We start from the raw sequence: 19,546 nt of genomic DNA on the forward strand, positions 1-19,546 counted from the left end.
ATTATATATTATATATTATATATTATATATTATATATTATATATTATATATTATATATTATATATTATATATTATATATTATATATTATATATTATATATTATATATTATATATTATATATTATATATTATATATTATATATTATATATTATATATTATATATTATATATTATATATTATATTATATTATATTATATTATATTATATTATATTATATTATATTATATTATATTATATTATATTATATTATATTATATTATATTATATTATATTATATTATATTATATTATATTATATTATATTTGTATGCCGCCCCTCTCCGCAGACTCGGGGCGGCTAAGTAGAACCATGGTTACTCACTTATTGCCTATACTGATCTGTGGAAGTTTATCAATATAACTATACATCAGGCATTATCTTTGAGCTCGCCTTACTACATTATCTGTCTATGTGAATAACACAGAGAATAATAATGAGAAAGGAATTAAATATGCACTTTAAGCTATGAAATAAAGGTAAACAGAAATCTAACAAAAAATATATACCATAGATGAACACCATCTGGAGAGACAAAAAACCAGGATTTAATAAAAAAATTATCTCAACTTGAAAAAGCCTCTCCTGCATATAACCTACTAGTTAATTCCAACTGACTCAAAGAAGAAGAGAAGTTACTACAGGTTGTCAGCCTCTGGGACCCAATTCTTACAGGGTAAATATCCAAAATTGAAAATAGCTATAAAGATTATAGTTTGGTATGGCATACAATCAAGGTTAAAACCAGGTGCCATTCAATATTCTCTGCATTATTTTTATTTATTTATTTATTTATTTATTCATTCATTCATTTATTATTTAGATTTGTATGCCGCCCCTCTCCGCAGACTTGGGGCGGCTCATCAGTAAAACTGAAATTGATGCTGCTTGCTACCACTTAGTATCCCATTCTTTAAAATATCTAAAATACCTCCCTATACAGTAAAATTATAGTATATGCCATATAGTATATATTTCTCTCTATACAGTGAAATTTATTTATTTATTTATTGGATTTGTGTGCCGCCCCTCTCCGCAGACTCGGGGCAGCTAACAACAGTGATAAAAACAGCATGTAACAATCCAATACTAAACAACTAAAAAAAACCTTATTATAAAACCAAACATACATACATTATTATAGTATTATAATACAGTATATGCCATAGATAATAAATACAGTGCAATATATCTAGGCATGTATATGTGTATACACATATACACCCACATATATATACCTGCGTACGTACACTCATACGTTAAACACATTAAACATAAAACAGTATCAGTTAAGATACATTAAAACCAAAATCCATAAAAAGATATTTGAGAGTCAATGTATAAACCAGCTATGTATTTAGCGTACAGTATCTCCACAGGAAAGTAGCAAAAATAATTATGCAATTAAGAAAAGTCTGCTAAATTTTGTAATAGCTGCTCCAAACATTATTTCATTAAGCTGCACACAAAGATAAGAACTGTAATTCAATCATATAAAACATTTGCAGCAACCACAGCTTTTGCCTTTCCTTTTCCCCCCCTTCCTGCCTTCCATTTTCCTCTGCCTTTTTTTTTTACCTTGTTTGCAATACTTGTGATAAATGACTTGATGTCTAGATTAGTTGGGCAGCTCTTCTGACAGGGGGCATCTGCACACTTTAAGCACCTGGGGAGGAAAGTAAATGAGTTAGAGTGACTTAGAGCACAAAGCACTGCCAACAACATACAATTTTTCCATGTACCTGACAGAAGCTAATCAATCTAAAAATTAATAATACTCTACTGTTCGGGCAGAAACTCAGAAAGGTTCCCATGGGTAAGTGCTATTATCCCCATGTCACAGACAGGTAAACCAAGGCATCTGATCCCAGATCATTCAAATCTTGAAAGTGAAAAGCAAGCCACCCATAAAATACAATTCCCCAATGCATGCATTTGTTATGATTTGTATTATGTGATGACACTCTTCTGCAAAGTCTTTATTTCAAATAGGCAAAAGCAACATGTAGCACTAAGCCTAGCAGATTTTAAGTCACTGCATCCCTTAATCAGTTTGCAGAACCCAGGTTATTCTTTCATTTTTGTATTTTTTTATCACCTTATATTTAATGTTTTTGCGCATATTCCATCAAAACAATAAAAACACAATAGAACCAAAATAAAATACCAACAGAGAAGGACAACATAAATCTAATATTAACATAGAGAACAAGATATACTGAATTCAGAATTATTAATTACTGTATATTAATTACTTACACAGTATAAAACTTTCATAAACATTAGCATTAAGCCTAACAATAGTTTAAAACACCGATAAAGAGCAACAAAAAAATCAATATATTTATTTCTGTTGAAATGTAACACTAATCCATGTCATATACATAGTCCTCAATGTAACCACCACAATTCAGACCTGAATTTGTGTTTTTAAGTGAAGTGACTGTTGAGGCAGCCAATGTTACAATCTGTTTAGCCACACTTGATAAGTGAATCACTACAGTTATGAATCATGTAGTAATTAAGCACATCCGTTTTTTCTGGCTGACTTTGCTTGCTGGCTGGTAAGGTTATAAATGGCAATTGTATGAATCCAGGATGCTGCAACCATTGTTAAATACATTTTATTTTATTTATTTATTTATTTATTTAATGTATTCAATTTGTCAAACATGTATTTTAGATAACAGATATAAGTATAAACATGATTATGAATACATGAAATGGATACGACTAAAAGGGAACATTAGGACAGGGATGGTAGGCACATTGGTGCGCTTATGCACGCCCTAAAAGACCTCTTAGGAATGGGGTGAGGTCAACAGTAGACAGTCTAAGGTTAAAGTTTTGGGGATTTGGGGAAGAAACCACAGAGTCAGGTAGCGCATTTCAGGCATTGACCACTCTATTGCTGAAGTCGTATTTTCGGCAATGGAGTTTAGAGCAGTTTGCCTTAAGTTTGTATCTATTGTGTTCTCGTCTATAGTTGTGGTTGAAACTGAAGTACTCATTGACAAGTACGAGCACATAATATATACAGATGATGATGATGATAATAATAATAATAATAAATAATAATAATAATTTATTAGATTTGTATGCCACCCCTCTCCAAAGACTCGGAGCAGCTCACAACAATAATAAAAACAATATTATAGTAGAACAAATCTAATATTAAAAAACATATAAAACCCTATCATTATTTACAAACAACACATTCATACCAAACATAAAACAAAATATAAAAGAGCCTGGGGGGAAGGTGTCTCAACTCCCCCATGCTTGGCGGTATAAGTGAGTCTTGAGTAGTTTACGAAAGACAGGGAGGGTCGGGGCAGTTCTAATATCCGGGGGGGAGTTGATTCCAGAGGGCCGGGGCTGCCACAGAGAAGGCTCTTTATGTATTACTCTTAGGTCAGATCGAAGGTGGCATAGTTCTAAATTACGTAAGGCCAAAATTTCAAGTCTGGTGGCATAAGGTATTCTGTTGCGAGCAGAGGAATGGAGGACACTTCTTGTGAAATATTTCTGGACTCTCTCAATTGTATTAATATCCAATAAGCACTGTGGGTTCCAAACAGATGAGCTGTATTTAAGAATTGGTCTAGCAATTTTTAGCAACAAATTTTGATCACATGAGCATGGAAATGCTGTGTGACTTGTAAATATGAGGACCAGTTTTAAGTTTCATTTTCCAGTGCCATTGTAACACTGAATGGTTGCAAAATGGATGATTATAAGTCAAGGACTACCTGTACTGCCAATTAAGCAAACTCTGCCCTTAAGCGATCCTCAAGAGGGTAATTTACTAGTACAGTATGTCCAAATAAATCAATTTCAGACTATGGTTTGTAATCATGATATATTTGGATAAGTAGTTTGAGGTCCGAGTTTAGCAATTTGATTGCAAAAGTTTTGTCCCCATTCGAGGAGATATCTTCAGTATGGTTTGGATTATTTGGATAATCTACAGTAATATTAAATTATGGTTTAACTTGCAATCAAAGAGATCATACTAGAGTCATCATCATCATCATTATTATCATCATCATTAAATTCTGTGCAGAGCAAATTGTCAACAAGTATTTTCCAGTAGTTTTGATCATTCACAGCATCTTTGGCACTATCCTTAAGAACTTAAGGACTTCCTTAAGTGTTTGGGCACCAGGCTTTCTGAGGCCAGTATAGTGCAATTTTTAGATGCCGGTCTTTAGGCATATATAAGATATGGCCAACAATCTACATTTGATGTTCATTCACAGTATTCAATGGATGTTTTAAATCTAATCTTTGTCGTACATCTTCATTAGGGATGTGGTCATGATATGAGACGTGGAAGATTGTCAAGCAGTGTTGCTGGAGAACATTTAACTGTTTAATTAAGGTTGTACAGTTCCATGTTACACAAATATATATTGCAGTTGTTATAAGAACACTCTTATAAAAACTGCAGAATAGAATAGAATAGAATGGGAGGGGAGGATTCTTTATTGTTAGACTTCTTCTGTAGTGCTAATTGTTCTATAAGCTGGAAAGCCCTTCCCACTTTATCCAAACTTGGGAATGTCTGGGTTGCCCCAAAACAGATTTGGCCCTGGTGAAGTTTCATACTAAAGTAACAACAGCTAAAAAAACAAGGAGCGTATGAAAAGAAAAACAGAAAAGCTAAAGGTTAGAGATAGCTAACAGCCATCTTCAAATCATAGGGCAAGGTCCCAAACCATAATACTGATATCGTGGTTTATGATATATTGCTTTCATTTGCCCCAGTTTGACCCATATCCAAAAGATCTATTTGAAGTAATATAAATCATGCCATGTAGAAATGGCATGAGCAGGTTCTGTTAAATCATCTTTAACAATCAGGGACAAATGATCAATCTTCAAAAGGTTATAGAAGAATGCAAACTTATTCCCATCTTATGAACTTAATCAAAACCTATAAGATTCCTTGTTCTTAATAAACTTCACTCTGATTTAAGCATTCCTTTGTCGTTGCTCTTTTTAATCTTTTTTTCTACTTGCAAATGGTAGAGCACTAGAGTCAGACACAAATACGAGAGGTGACTTCAGGCAAATCAGTGTCCCTTCCCTTTTCAGCAAATTTTAGCTACTGATCTGGAAAATAGGAACTGTAGAATTGCTCAAAGTATTACACTTATTAACATGCATTTTCTAAAAGCTAAAAGTAGAATATTATGTCATAAAGCAGTGATTTTCAACCTTTTTTGAGCCACGGCACATTTTTTACATTTGTGAAACCCTGGGGCACATTGAGGGGGGGGGGCTAAAAAATGTTTGGACAAAAAAATTCTCTCTCTCTCTCTTCCTCCCCTTCGCTCTATTTCTCCCTCCCTCTTTCTCTCCCTTCCTTCCTCTCTTTTTTGCTCTCTTTCTCTCTCCCTCCCTACCTCCCTCTATGTCTTTCTCTCTCTCTCCTTCCCTCCCTCTCATTCTCTCTCTCTCTTGCTTTCTCTTGCTCTCTTTCTTTCTCTTGTTCTCTTTCTCTCTCTCTTTCTCTCTCTCTCTCTTGTTCTCTCTCTCTCTTGCTTTCTTTCTCTCTTTCTCTCTCTCTTTCTTTCTCTCTTTCTTTCTCTCTCTCTTGCTTTCTCTCTCTCTGAGCTTCGCGGCACACCTGACCATGTCTCGCGGCACACTAGTGTGCCACGGCACAATGGTTGAAAAACACTGTCATAAAGTACCAACTCATACTTTTTAAGACATGGTGCAATCTCCCACATTCAGATCATTTATATGATTATCAAATATTATTATTATTATTATTATTATTATTATTATTATTATTATTATTATTATTATTATTTGGATTTGTATGCCGCCCCTCTCCGCAGACAAATAATAATCATGTCATGTTATTTATAATCAGATGTTGAATGTAAGGTGGTAAACTTATTTTCAAGAAGACTATTTAATCCATAATATAATCTTTACTTGAGAAAGAGAGAGGTTAAAAAGATATTCAAAACAGAATTGAGAAAATATAGAAGTATCATAACATTCAAGAGAAAAATATGATTTGAGTAAAATATACCTTATTTTTCGGAGTATAAGATGCACCTACATTTTAGAGCAAAATAAGGAAAAAAGTATTCTGAACCCATTGGTGTATTATTTAATAAAATACCAATGTATCAGAATACTTTTTACAAACATGTACATTTTTTACAAATTTGACAGCTTTGTAACTTTAACCCCAAAAATTCCTCCTCCAGTCATGCTAGCTCAGGAATGGGAGTTGAAGCCCACAAGTCTTAAACTTGCCAGGTTTGAAGATCCTTGCACCCCTATCTCCTAACTGGCAAAAACAGTCCAGTTTTGGGGTCATTTTTTGCCCAATGTTTTGTAAAAATGGGTGGGCAAAGGGTCTGGGAAGTGTGCAGGGAGCTCCTGGGTGCTGGCAAAAATGGCCCCATTTTTGTGAAAAATGGGCTGCTTTTGGCCCATTTTTCACAAGAATTGGGACATTTTTGCCTTCTCCCGGTCCCCAGGAGCTCTCTGCAGGCCTCCCAGACTCTCTGTCCAAAGATGGGACGGAGGCGAGGTTTCAGGGCAGCAAAAATGGCTGCATTTGATGTATAAGACACACCGACATTTCACCCCTCCTTTTTTTTGGGAGGGAGGAAAGTGCATCTTATACTCTGAAAAATATGGTAGGTAAGTTCAACTTTAAAGTTCACATTTATGAAAAAACAACAACATCTAAGTCTCTGGCTCCTCTAACAAAGGAGAAGAGGAATATAATTATGTCGAAGTAGATAGCTTGGAGGACATTATCAGTCTAATCACCATTCAAAGCAACTGCCTGTTAGATTCAACCAGGAAAGGTAAAATAAAACAAGATCAAATCAAGATTGACCAGGAAGCCATATTTTTTTTTTGCACTACAGCACGTGTATAATGGCGTCATTATGCATCTTTCACCAAACACTATACATCTCCATATTTTATTTTATTATTATTATGGAGCTGGCTCATAAATAACAGCTGTTGAAAATGTCAAATGTTAATGAGGCAGGGCAATGCAAGCCTGAATTTGTGGCATTGGCTGGGAAGGGAGGGAGCTGGAAGCGCTGAGAATATGCCAGTATAGACAGACTCTTATAACAACACCATCTTCCAATTCTCAGAGCACTCTGCAGACTAAAGTGCATCAGTCTGCCATTAATCCCACTTATCACTCTGACAGCTCAGTAATTACACCACTGCTACAGCCCAGGTACTGCAGTTGTAATAAAATATCAACCGCTGTGCAGGATGCATGCTGGTGAGATGTTTTATTAAACTTGGGGGGGGGAGGGGGGCTTGATCATCAAGTGACATTAATGTTGACCTATTTTTTCTATTTGACAATAAATTAGCCTTTGACCATGCCATAATAGATATTACAGAGTGCATTTACTGTTCCCAAACAGCAAAAGGTGCAGCATTCCAAGGAACTGGGCAAATGGCATAAAATAAGACGGTAGGAGAGGCATGTCAGAAGATTACTTCCTAAATGGCTATAAGTGATTGATATAGTGAAAAATCACAAGCATGGCTCTCCACTTGGAGAGAAATGCAACAACCATTACAACACACGCGCACACCCCATAAAAAACTAAATTAAATAATACGGAGGAGAAATGAAAGAAAACATTTTAAAAGTCATAAATAAATACAGCATCAAACCCCACACATTTATTTCCACACTATTTTGGAAACAGAAGTACTCTATCCAAACTAGATCAAGGAAGACAATGGTTAAATTAATTATGTAAACCTATTTTTTATAAAAATTAAATTTTTATTTGAACAATATTTATTATGAATTTATGAATTTATGAAATTAGTTCTGCATGGATGGCATCTCTTCCTCAGTGGTACAAGAAAGAGCACCTGTCCTGTTTTATAACAATGCATCAGGTGGGCATCAAACAAGTTTCATAGCCTTAAAGAATGAACATTGATGAAGCACATATGACTTTCATTTTAAATAAATCATTTTACAAAAAGTTATTCCTCTATGAAAATATACGCAATTCATCCCTACAGCAAAAGCATCTACTTGGGAAGATGAGAAACATTGGAAAAAAATCTACTAGTGTCAAAAATACGAACACAGATCTCCTGTTCTGTGGACTGCATATCCTGTTTAAATTTCAGTATACTGTAATCAATGCACACTGAATCACTGTTCATATAAGAGATCATTTCTGCTTCAACTATAAGACAATTAAAATACAACAAAGAACACTGAATCAGACAAAAAAACAAGTATTGTAACTTTTATTTTTATTGTTATAATTGCATTGTTACATACCGTAAGTTTAAAACTTTGTTGCAAAATCAAAACCAGAAGCACACACAGATGACTGATTCAGCTGGATTCAATAACTTCTTTATAAACATAATAATATATATATTTACATAAGTAAATATTAAATAAGTATATACATAAGTATAATTCTTCTTCAATTAGTTTATTTTATTTATTTATTTATTACTTAGATTTGTATGCCGCCCCTCTCCGAGTTGGTTTCATTTCAGTCGCGTTCAGAGTGGAAAAGTACAGAGTGGAGACTGAAGCCACACCCAGCCTTAATCTTGATTCTCTGCACAGAGTCAGAAGTGGTTAGCTCCCATTGGCTGAATTAGTTGCTATGCCTATTCATTGGCTAACCTTGTTAACATTGCTCCCCCAGTTCATGAATATATTAACAATAAAGCCCTATATGCATAGTTCCCTCTAAGCTGAGCAGTGAGCAATCGCTCACTTAAAAATCATCATCAACTCAGAGTTTTCCAAACCTGCCCAGAAGCCGAGAGGGAAAGAGTGAGAGGGAAGGAGAGAGAGAGGAAGAGAGGAAGAGAGAGAAACAGATAGAAAAAAGAGAGGAAGGAAAAGAGAAAGAAAAAGAATGGGAGTAAGGAAGAGAGAAAGAAAATCAAAATCTAGTTTGAAACTAGCTCAACTATTTAAGTGGCATTTTGATATTGATAGAGTTGCCCTATTATGAGCTCACTGTTATAGACACACAGTATTTATTTATTTATTTATTTATTTATTTATTTATTTATTTATTCATTATTTCTGTGCCGCCCAGTCCCGAAGGGACTGCCGCTCAGACACTATACTTTTCCGCCCACCCCCCAAAAAAATTAGAGGGAACACTGCCTATATGGCTTAGGATCAGACTACCTACGGGACCGTCTTCTGCCTCATGCATCCCAGTGGCTGGTTAGGTTCCACAGAATTGGCCTTCTCCAGGTCTCATCGGCCAAACAATGTCATCTGGCGGGGCCTAGGGGAAGAGCCTTCTCTGTGGCGGCCCCAGCCCTCTGGAATGAGCTACCTCCAGAGATACATACCGCCCCTCCCTCCTGGTCTTTTGTAAAGCTCTGAAGACCTACCTCTGCTGGCGGGCATGAGGCCCCTGAACCACAAGATTGTCCCCGGACGATATGAATGATTGAATTGAATGAATGTGGATGATTGCATAAGGGGTTTTAGATTTTATGTATATGTCCTTTTAAAATAATTAGATTTCTCACATATATTGTTTGTATTTACAATGTTGTACGCCACCCTGAGTCGTTTCAAGAAGGGCGGCATACAAATCTAATAAATAAATAAATAAACAAACAAACAAACAAACAATAACTTGTTGCCTACAGCAAGGCGGCTATAAATTTTTACATTTTAAACACCACAAAATCATCCATAATTCACCCAATATTACACAAAAAACACTTCTGTTCATACAAGTAAGTTGCTGCTTTCTGACCTACACATAGGAGCCTTCCAATGTAAATGTAAGAAAATCATAGGATATAAATGGGAAAAATAAATTAGCAAACATGCAAAACTTCCAAGCTGCACTTCCTGTCACTATTTTTAAAAAGTGACAAATTTTACTTCCTGCCCGCGTTAAAAATACAGGTACAGTATTGTCTCAAGAAAAATAAATGCATTTGTTTCCTTTGCAATTAAATATGCATTCTTTTCCCTAAAAAAGTACAATTTGGAATATTAGAATTGTGACCAAAAAAACCCTTTGGAAACATCAAAAGACCTGACGTTACAGTGTCAATCTGGATATGACCCTGAATTATCTAAGTTTTTCTATTTAAAAAAAATAGAAAACTAATTGCCTTCTCCTCATAAAACTAGTAAAATACTTCAAAGTAGGGTTGATAAGACAGTATATAAAAATAAGGAAGAACGGAAGCTTTGAAATTGTCAGCTGTTCAAAACAGCAGTGTAACAGCAGATTTAGAGTGTGTGTTCCAAAAGTAATGCAATTATTTTTTAAAAAAGTAATTTATTAAACAGATTTGCACAAACACTTAAAATTCTTCAAAGTACTGTTCTTGGGCCTCTACACATTTTTTCCAGCAATTCTGCCATGACCAGTACGCGCCCTGGAAAGTGTCTTCGTGGACCTCTCACAAGGTCTTCATCATGGCTGATTGGATCTCTTCTATGGATGAAAAACAGTTTCCTTTCAGGGCTACCTTAATCCCAGGGAACAAAAAGAAGTCTGCTGGGGCGATGGCAGGACTATAGGGGGTGGATGGGTAGGGCAGCATTGGCACCTGGTGTTTGGCCAGGAACTCGCAGACTCCTGGCAAGGTAATTGCATTACTTTTGGAATATGGACAGGAGTCAGCATCCTCCCAGGGTTTTTTAAATTTTATTAGTTAAATTTATTGGATTTAGATATTTGTGTACTGTATATTGTGGTTTTTTTGATGTGTTGTAAACTGCCCCGAGTCCTCGGAGAGAGGCGGCATATAAATCCAATAGATAGATAGATAGATAGATAGATAGATAGATAGATAGATAGATAGATAGATAGATAGATAGATAGATAGATAGATAGATAGATAATTTGTATTTGTAGCTGCAGATAAGCCACCTATATGGCTTACAAATTTTATACAAATTAATGTCCATCCAGTACGGGAAGACCACTATGAATTCAATGGGAACATTTTTCATGTGCATAACTGAATTTGCTTTGGCTTCCACATGGATGAACTACTGCTGTTCTGAAATAATTGTTCTTGTTCTCAAACAGACTAGAAATCAATCCAAGCTGTACCAACTGTGCTTGAGTGGATACAAGATTCATTTGGAATAAATAAAATACTTTCTGGGCCACTCAAAAAGCTATAATTATATCTTCGACAGTCTCACTTTGGCTATGCCATGCCCTAAAATAAGCCCTTACTGTAACTACATGGGTAACTTGACCTGTGTCAAAATTTTAAGTTGTTGCCTCTGGAATCATGTTTCTGATATTGAAACCTTTTGTCCTTTTTACCCTCAACACTGATCTGGAGAGTGACCCCTCTTTGCCTATTATCTCTGCTGCAAATGCTCAGAATTGTTTTTTAACCCAGGATTGTCCGACAATATATGTTGCATCCCTATGTGAATCCCAGTATAAAAGAAAACATGGAAGCTATTTAAAAAAATCATTATGCATGAAGAAGCTTCTCTTCTGAAGGTTTCCATACTGAATCTGCAAACATCTGAAAGAGCTGATCTGGTTGGACCAATAAGCTGTTTCTGCACTGACCAATACCTAGATATTGTTTCAGTGAACAATTCTTATGCTTTTTTGTAAATAATTTAAACTGAACTACAGTATATGAGTTTAGACCCGGGCATTTCTAACAACGATCAACATTTTTTTCCCCCCACAATAAATTTGAATGCAAAATAATTAAGGGGTATTGGTTGAACTATATTTTTCTGTCCTGCCTTACAGACAGAATGTATGGTACAGGTACTTAAAATGTCTTTTCCAAGTTATGTAAATAAGTACACCAATTTTCAGTGTTAAAATGTTTTATGTATCCAAATGTAAAGCTTACCTTTATTTATTTTGTAATTATAAACTGCCTCAAGCACTCTGAGTACTGCCTTCTATTTTAAAAAAAATTCCCAGAACTAAAAGAAATAAATCCGTGTTAGTGGGATTTCTTCCAGTAGTTGATTGATTGGTTCTTAACATATTGTTCACTATTATGCCACTGAATAATTAAACATTGTAGGCAAGCATGTCATTGGCCTATAGTTTCCTCATGTTGTCCGTTTTGCCAAGTCTTTTTGAATCAGGTAAGATTTGTTTGTTTGTTTATCTATCTATCTATCTATCTATCTATCTATCTATCTATCTATCTATCTATCTATCTATCTACCGTATTTTTCGCTCCATAAGACGCAGTTTTTTTCCTCCCAAAGTAGGATGAAAAATCAGCCCCGTCTTATGGAGCGAAGATGCAGGCAGGGAGGGGGGGGGGGAGGCTGCGAACTCGGAAGCGCCATCCCGCCGGCTGGCTGGCTAGCTGCTGCCTGGCCCCCTCCCTCCCGGAGGAGGGTCTCCCTCCGCACCACCAGCGGCGCTCCCCCCGCCAGCCAGCCAGCCAAGCCCTGCGCCCGCCGGAACCGGCTCCTCGCTCTCCCCCTGCCGCCCGCCACGTTTGCAGGAGGTGGGGAGGGTTGGGCGGTCCGCCAAGGCCAGGAGGGATGCCGCTGCCCCCCCCTTCCCTCTCTCCGCCCGCTGCTGCACCTCCTTGATGCCGAGAGGAAATGCCGGCAAAGGTTTTTCTCAGCGGAGGCCGGCGAAGGTGATACTCAATGTCGGGGGCGCACGGGCGGTTGCGCGCGCTCCCTATCTCCCTGCTAGCCCACTCGGAATATTCAAAATAAGAAAAGCCTTTGCCGGCGAAGGTTTTTCTTATTTTGAATATTCCGAGTGGGCTAGCAGGGAGATAGGGAGCGCGTGCAGCCGCCCGTGCGCCCCCGACATTGAATATCACCTTTGCCGCCAGCCCAGCCTCTCCTACAACCCCCTTGCTGAGAGCCCGGGACGAAAGTGCTCTTGGCAAAGGTGAGGCGGGCAGGGCGTGCGCACGTCACCGCTGAGAAGAACGGAGAGAGAACGAGAGTGAGTGGGAGCAACAGACAGCAAGATAGAAAGTGAGAATGAGAGAGTGAGAGAAAGGGGGGGAGAGAAAGAGATAGCAAGAGAGAGAGAACAAGAGAAAGAAAGAGCGTGAGAAAGAAAACAAGAGAGAAAGTGTGAGAGAGAGAGAAAGCAAAAGAGACAGAAAGAAAACAAGAGAAAGTGAGAAGAAGAGAGAGAAAGAGGGGGAGAGAGAGAGGGGGGGAGAGAGAGAAAGAGAGGGAGAAAGAGAGTGGGAGAGGGGGGAGAGATAGCAAGAGAGGGAGAGAGAGAAAGAGAGAGGGAAAGGGGGGAGAGGGGGGAGAGAAAGAGAGAGGGAGAAGGGGGAGAGATAGCAAGAGATGGAGAGAGAGAAAGAGAGAGGGAAAGGGGGAGAGAGGGGGGAGAGAAAGAGAGAGGGAGGGAGAGAGAGGAGATAAAGGAAGAGGAGAGAAAGAAAGAGAAAGAAAGAAAGAGGGATAGAAAGAGAGAGAGAGTGAGAGATGCTCAGTGAGCCTTTCTTTGAAGTTGCCTTTCTTTCTTTCTTTCTCTCTTTCTTTTTCTCTCTTGCTCTCTTGCTCTTTCATTCTTTTTTCTTTCTCTTGCTTTCTTTCTTTCTCTTTCTTTCTCTCCTTCCTTCCCTCCTTCCATTTCTTTCATTCCCCCTCTCTATTTTTATTTCTCTTTCATTTTCTTTCTTTCTTTCTCTCTTTCTTTCTTTCTTTCTTGCTCTTTTTCTTTCTTTTTCTTTCTTTCTTTCTTGCTCTTTTTCTTTCTCTCTTTTACCTTCCCTTCCTCTATTTCTTCTTTTCTTTCTCCTTCCTACCTTCTTCCCTCCCTCCCTTCAGTCCTTCCTCTCTTACTCTCCCCTTTCATAAGTTTTCTTGCTTCCTTCCTCTGTTCCTGTCCCTTCCCCCTTTCTTTCTTTCTTTCCTTCCTTCCTTCCTTTCCTCCCTCCATTTCTTGCTTTCCTTTTCCTTCCTCCCTTCTTTCCTCCCTCCCTCCCTTCTTTCACTCCTTCCTCTCTTCCTCTCACCTTTTTGGCTCAAAATATTTTTTTTCTATTTTCCTCCTCTAAAATCTAGGTGCGTCTTATCAGCAGGTGCGTCTTATAGAGCGAAAAATACGGTATCTATCTATCTATCTATCTATCTATCTACCTACCTACCTACCTACCTACCTACCTATCTACCTACCTATTAGATTTCTATGCCATCCTATTGACAGACTCAGGGTAGCTTAGAAGAACAAATATAAATCTTATAGAAATCTAATATTAAAAAATTCTAAAAAAACCATTTTAATTAAAAACTATCATCCAGATTTCATTCATCCGCATTCATAAATCATCCACATTTTGTAATTCATTCATAACATTGGCCAGATTAGATCTTAACACTCATGCCCTTCCTCCCATGCCTTCAGGGCCTTGAAAATGGGTCTTCAGGGCCTTGAAAAAGGCGAGGAGGGTGGGAGTGGTACAAATCTCTGGAGGGAGTTGGTTCCAAAGGGCCGGAGCCACCACAGAGAAGGCTCTTCCCCTAGGCCCCACCAGCTGGCAATGCTTAGCTGACGGGACCTGGAGAAGGCCAACTCTGTGGGACATGACCTGGGATACATGAGGCAGAAGACAATCATTTCATTCATTTCATTTATTAGATTTGTATGCCGCCCCTCTCCGTAGACTCGGGGCGGCTCACAGCAATAATAAAACAATGTACAATAACAAATGTAATATTTAAAAATATCTAAAAAACAAGACATACACACAAACATACCATACATAAATTATATAGGCCTGGGGTAGATATCTCAATTCCCCCATGCCTGATGGCAGAGGTGGGTTTTAAGGAGTTTACGAAAGGCAAGGAGGGTGGGTGCAATCCTAATCTCTCCAGGGGGAGCTGGTTCCAGAGGGTCGGGGCCGCCACAGAGAAGACTCTTCCCCTGAGTCTCGCCAGACGACATTGTTTAGTCAACGGGACCCGGAGAAGGCCAACTCTGTGGGACATAACTGGTCGCTGGGATTCGTGTGGTAGAAGGCGGTCCCGGAGATATTCTGATGCAATGCCATGAAGGGCTTTATAGGTCATAACCAACACTTTGAATTGTGATTGGAAACTGATCGGCAACCAATGCAGCTCATGGAGTGATCGTGAGATGTGGGCAGATCTTGGAAGGCCCATGATGGCTCGCATGGCTGCATTTTGCACTATTTTCAGTCTCCAAACGTTCTTCAAAGGTAGTCCCATGTCGAGAGCATTGTAGTAGTCGAGACTCAAAGTTTTGCCAGTTATTAAACTATTGCTGATGTTTCCTTCATGCAATACTTTATGAAGTTATTTAGTTATGCTTACATGGAAGCTAGTCAGATATTTGAGCCAAAAACCACGCAACTGATCATCTCCAAGAAATGCCCAGTTCTTAATCCTTTTCACTCACTTTTAAACAATCTCTACTGTTAAAATTAGGTATTCCATTCGGGTTTTACTTAAATCATCTTCATGTTATTTTATCCATCAGGCGTCTTTATTATATATTTTTTGATTTTCCCATAGATCTTCCCAAAACTAGATTGTTTTCATTCTGTTTGGTTTTCCATATTCAGAATTTCTATTGCCTCTTATGATTGAGATTGGATGAATCATGTCTCATAGTGTTCAATTTTCCCAGCAATAGCCATGTATTTGTTATTTTATAATTTCCCAAACTTTTCTGCTGCTAAGGCAATATTTTTTATTAGACTTACATTCTTCAATTTTTGTTTTCCATATTTTTAAAAATTACTTGCATCTTATATTAATTTCTTTACTTGGCCTCCAATCTGATCTTTGACTGGGATTTAAAATGATTTTTCTTTTGGTTTTCTAATTTCAATATCTATTTATTCTATAACTGCTTTACTCTAGGCAATCTGATTGGTTTGTTTGATAAATGTTATTTATCACATGTTCATCAGATTGTCTAATCAAAGCACCGTCCCAACTGGAGATGCTTCCCAGTCATACCCCTCCAGGTGCAGGCCAGAGTGGCCTTGATTCTCGAAGAAAGGAATGTTATTATGACCACATACCTTCCCAGGTCCATATAATGCTCCCTCTCAGTTTCCACAGAACCAAATGTAGCAGGTCTGAAGATTCAAGCTCAAAATTGGTTTCCAGGCCTGACACAACTATTATTTTGGGAGTCTTATATTTTCACAACTTTTCTGAATTTCTTCCAATGCTGCTTGCCTGAATATTTTACTTCAAGTAACGAATTAACAAATTCCAATTAACAAATCAGTTTTACTTTTTCCCTCTATTCAGCTCCGCAAAGTGAAAAAGTGTCATGATACGTCACATGACGGCAACGTGACACCACAAGTTTGACACCAATGACCCAGAGATTTATTTCTAAGGGCCTGAATTTGAGAGATTATTATTATGGTTCGTCCCAATTAGCCAGATGTTCAGATTGGATTTATCATTTTTATCCTATATACATTTTATTATCATTAATCTATAGTAGCCTAATTTAGACCAAGGATCACCAGGTGAAATGACAGACAATTCTCCCCAAGTCCTTTTTTATAAAATACACAAAATACACACTTTTTAAAAAAGGTTCTATGTGCACGGGCATATTTATGAAAGATTCTTTAAAAACAAAAGATCAGTGATTCTGATCCAAATTAGGATACCATTCTTTCTTACAACTTCAAAACAATAAGTTATATGATGATAACCATTCTTGCCCAATCTGCCATTTACAGCAGAATAATAATAATAATAATTATTATTATTATTATTATTATTATTATTATTATTATAATTTATTACATTTGTGTGCCAAAGCGGCTCACAACAGCAAAACACAATATACAAATCCAATGTTAAAAGCAATTTAAAACCCTTCTTATAAAAAACAATCACACAACCTAATGAACCATACATAAAAAACCATAGTAGCTAAGGGATATATCAGTTTCCCCATGCCTGGCGAAATAGGTGAGTTTTTAGGAGATTTCGAAAGGCAAGGAGGGTGGGGGCAGTCCCAATCTCTGGGGGGAGTTGATTCCAGAGGGCCGGGGGCCGCCCTAGAGAAGGCTCTTCCCCTGGGTCCCGTTATTTTTATCATTAATTTAAGACACAATTACACACATTTTGCTGGGTAACAAAATGTCTTGCTTGTGGAATTTTCAATAAACCATTAGTTTGGCTAAGTATAACCTAAGAATTCTGTTCTAGATTGGCTTATTCTGGCCCACTATGGCTCTATTTATAAACAAAGAAGAATATCCAGAATGACATTAGAGATGAAATACATTCAAAACATATTCAACTACTGCAATTATTCTATTGGAATTATATTATCAGTACTCCAAGACTGATTCGTTTGTCTTAAGATTCCCCTCAATCTGAATCAGTTCCATTTCTAACTTTTCCCCCTCCTGTAGCAACTTCCTAACCCCGTATTTTCCATGTTTTTTCTCTTCTGAACATCCCCGTTCTGACAAGGCTGCTTCCCTGAGGCATTACCTCTCTCTATCCTCATTTTTTGTGTGTCAAAGCTAAAATCAATGGAGGTAAAGATAACTTGTTCCTAAGAAGATCACCTACAGCATAGCCATAAAAACAAGGAACAAAGAAAGGATTGTTTGATAGGGAGACATTTTCAAAGTTCTCAAAGGATTCAAAGCCTAAAGTACTGTTAAGGAGTACTACCTGAGGAGATAACTGTCTCAGAAAACTCTACAGCAGCCAGTTATATACTAACCAATTCCATTAAGGGCATAGCTTTGTCAGTGAAATCTCACTCTGCATCTCAGTGGAACATTTTCCCCCTTCCTTTCTCCTTTTCCTTGATAGTAACAGGATAAGAAATATAATAGTTCTTTCTTTCATAAGCATAGCTTCCAAAATACCGTTTTGCGCTGTTTGTGGAGGACATGCTTTTAAATAATAGCTTATTTGTGAAACATTTTGTCTTAGGGTTTTTTGTTTTGTTTTTAATGTTCAATTTTTATTGCTTTGTGAACACTGTAGGAGAAAATTTGAGTTAGTCTATGGTGGCAAAAAAAGAGAGGAAGGATTCTGTCAGTCTGGTAGCACCTTTTTCAACTAACACATATTATTAAAAAATATATAAAAGCTTTTGTGAGCTGCAGCTCGCTTCATCAGGTGTAAAGAGTGGCTAGTGTGATGCAAGATTTAAATTGGGGTAAGGCACAGAGAAGGCAGGTTGGTTATGCAAAGGCATCGCTCCTGTTTTTGATTGTAAGGATCTGCTTCAGGTGGTGGTCTGTATGTAAGTATGGGCCCACCTTTTGCATTTTCTGAAACACTGGATGGTGGACCCATACTTGATAATATGGGAACCAGACCCTGCACCAAACCCACATATCTATTTTGCCCCTCTCCCACCTGTACCAAAAACACCATCGTAGCCTTTACAAGTACATACCCAAGATTAGAAGCACCTGTACATAGTCTTCCTCCTATGTGATATATACCACCACCTCCTAGCAATGTCCCTCTGGATTATAAGGCAGAGATGGTGAACCATTTTTTTCTCAGGTGCCGAAAACTCTATGGGTGTGGGCTATATTGCACACGCACGAGTGCCCACACCCATAATTCAATGTCTGGCAAGGCGAAAACGGCTTCCCCTGACCCCCGGAGGACCTCAGGAGGTTGTAAATTGCTTTCCTAGAGCCTGGGGGAGTTAAAATGCCCTCTCCCTCTCCAAAAGTCCCCTGGAAGCCGAAAACGCTCTCCCAGAGTCTCAGAATGAGCCAAAAATCAGCTGTCCGGCACTCACATGACCACTGGCTAGAGCAACGGTTCATGTGCCATCAGATATGGCCAAGAGTGCCACCTGTGGCACGCGTGCCATAGGTTCACCATCACTGTTCTAAGGTTAGATGAGGCAAGTTTTGTGAAAAAGAATTAATCGACACAGGTCTGACATCTACGCTCAATAGAAGGATAAACTAGATTAAAACATTTCAACCTCCCCCTGGCATTCTATGGGAAAACTCTAAATAAGTGTGAGTGTTTTGGAAAACAGGACTATCACTGAATTAAAGACTGCTGAACTCACATATATAAAAAGCTTTTAGTCAATTTCAGAAGGTCACAACAAAGACAATGAAGTTTTAATAGATTGATGAATTTTTGGTAGTCTGTGTCACATGTAACTTGTATCTGCCTAACCAACCTATTGTATCTTCCTGTTCCTTCTCTCCACCATCTCACCACAACACAAATCCTAGATGAGTCTAGCCATGCTGTTCACAAAATTGTATGCTTTTCAATAAGTTAGAAAAGGTGCTACCAGACTCCTTCTGCTTTACTGGTTTGTAGGCCACTCCTGGAAAATTTATGGGAAAATAAAAGGGAAAAATTCCTCCAAATTAAGGCATATATTCCTTTAGTTGTAACCATTGTGTAAATGCCAGCACACCTTAGCCACTCATCAACTCAATGTTGTTTTGTTTCTACTGCATCCTGCATTTCAGTACTGTATTATGAAGGTGCAGCCTTTTTTTTTTTTAGTGCTACTCTAAATCA

The 19,546-nt window shown here is 37.7% G+C and overlaps 1 protein-coding gene across 6 annotated transcripts in view; it reads right to left on the minus strand.

Moving 5' to 3' along the window:
* Window positions 1-19,546, minus strand: part of DPYD (dihydropyrimidine dehydrogenase) — a 735,717-nt gene that overhangs the window by 538,977 nt on the left and 177,194 nt on the right. For 5 of the 6 annotated variants that reach the window (XM_070746537.1, XM_070746536.1, XM_070746535.1 and 2 more), the window contains one exon: window positions 1,615-1,702. In XM_070746537.1, coding sequence (XP_070602638.1) covers window positions 1,615-1,702 — 88 coding nt within the window. Of the gene's footprint in view, window positions 1-1,614; window positions 1,703-8,356; window positions 8,411-19,546 lie in introns of those variants that run through there. The other variant, XM_070746538.1, reaches the window with a different exon arrangement.

The sequence above is a fragment of the Erythrolamprus reginae genome, chromosome 3 (assembly GCF_031021105.1).
Source record: "Erythrolamprus reginae isolate rEryReg1 chromosome 3, rEryReg1.hap1, whole genome shotgun sequence".
Taxonomy (NCBI): Eukaryota; Metazoa; Chordata; class Lepidosauria; order Squamata; family Dipsadidae; genus Erythrolamprus; species Erythrolamprus reginae.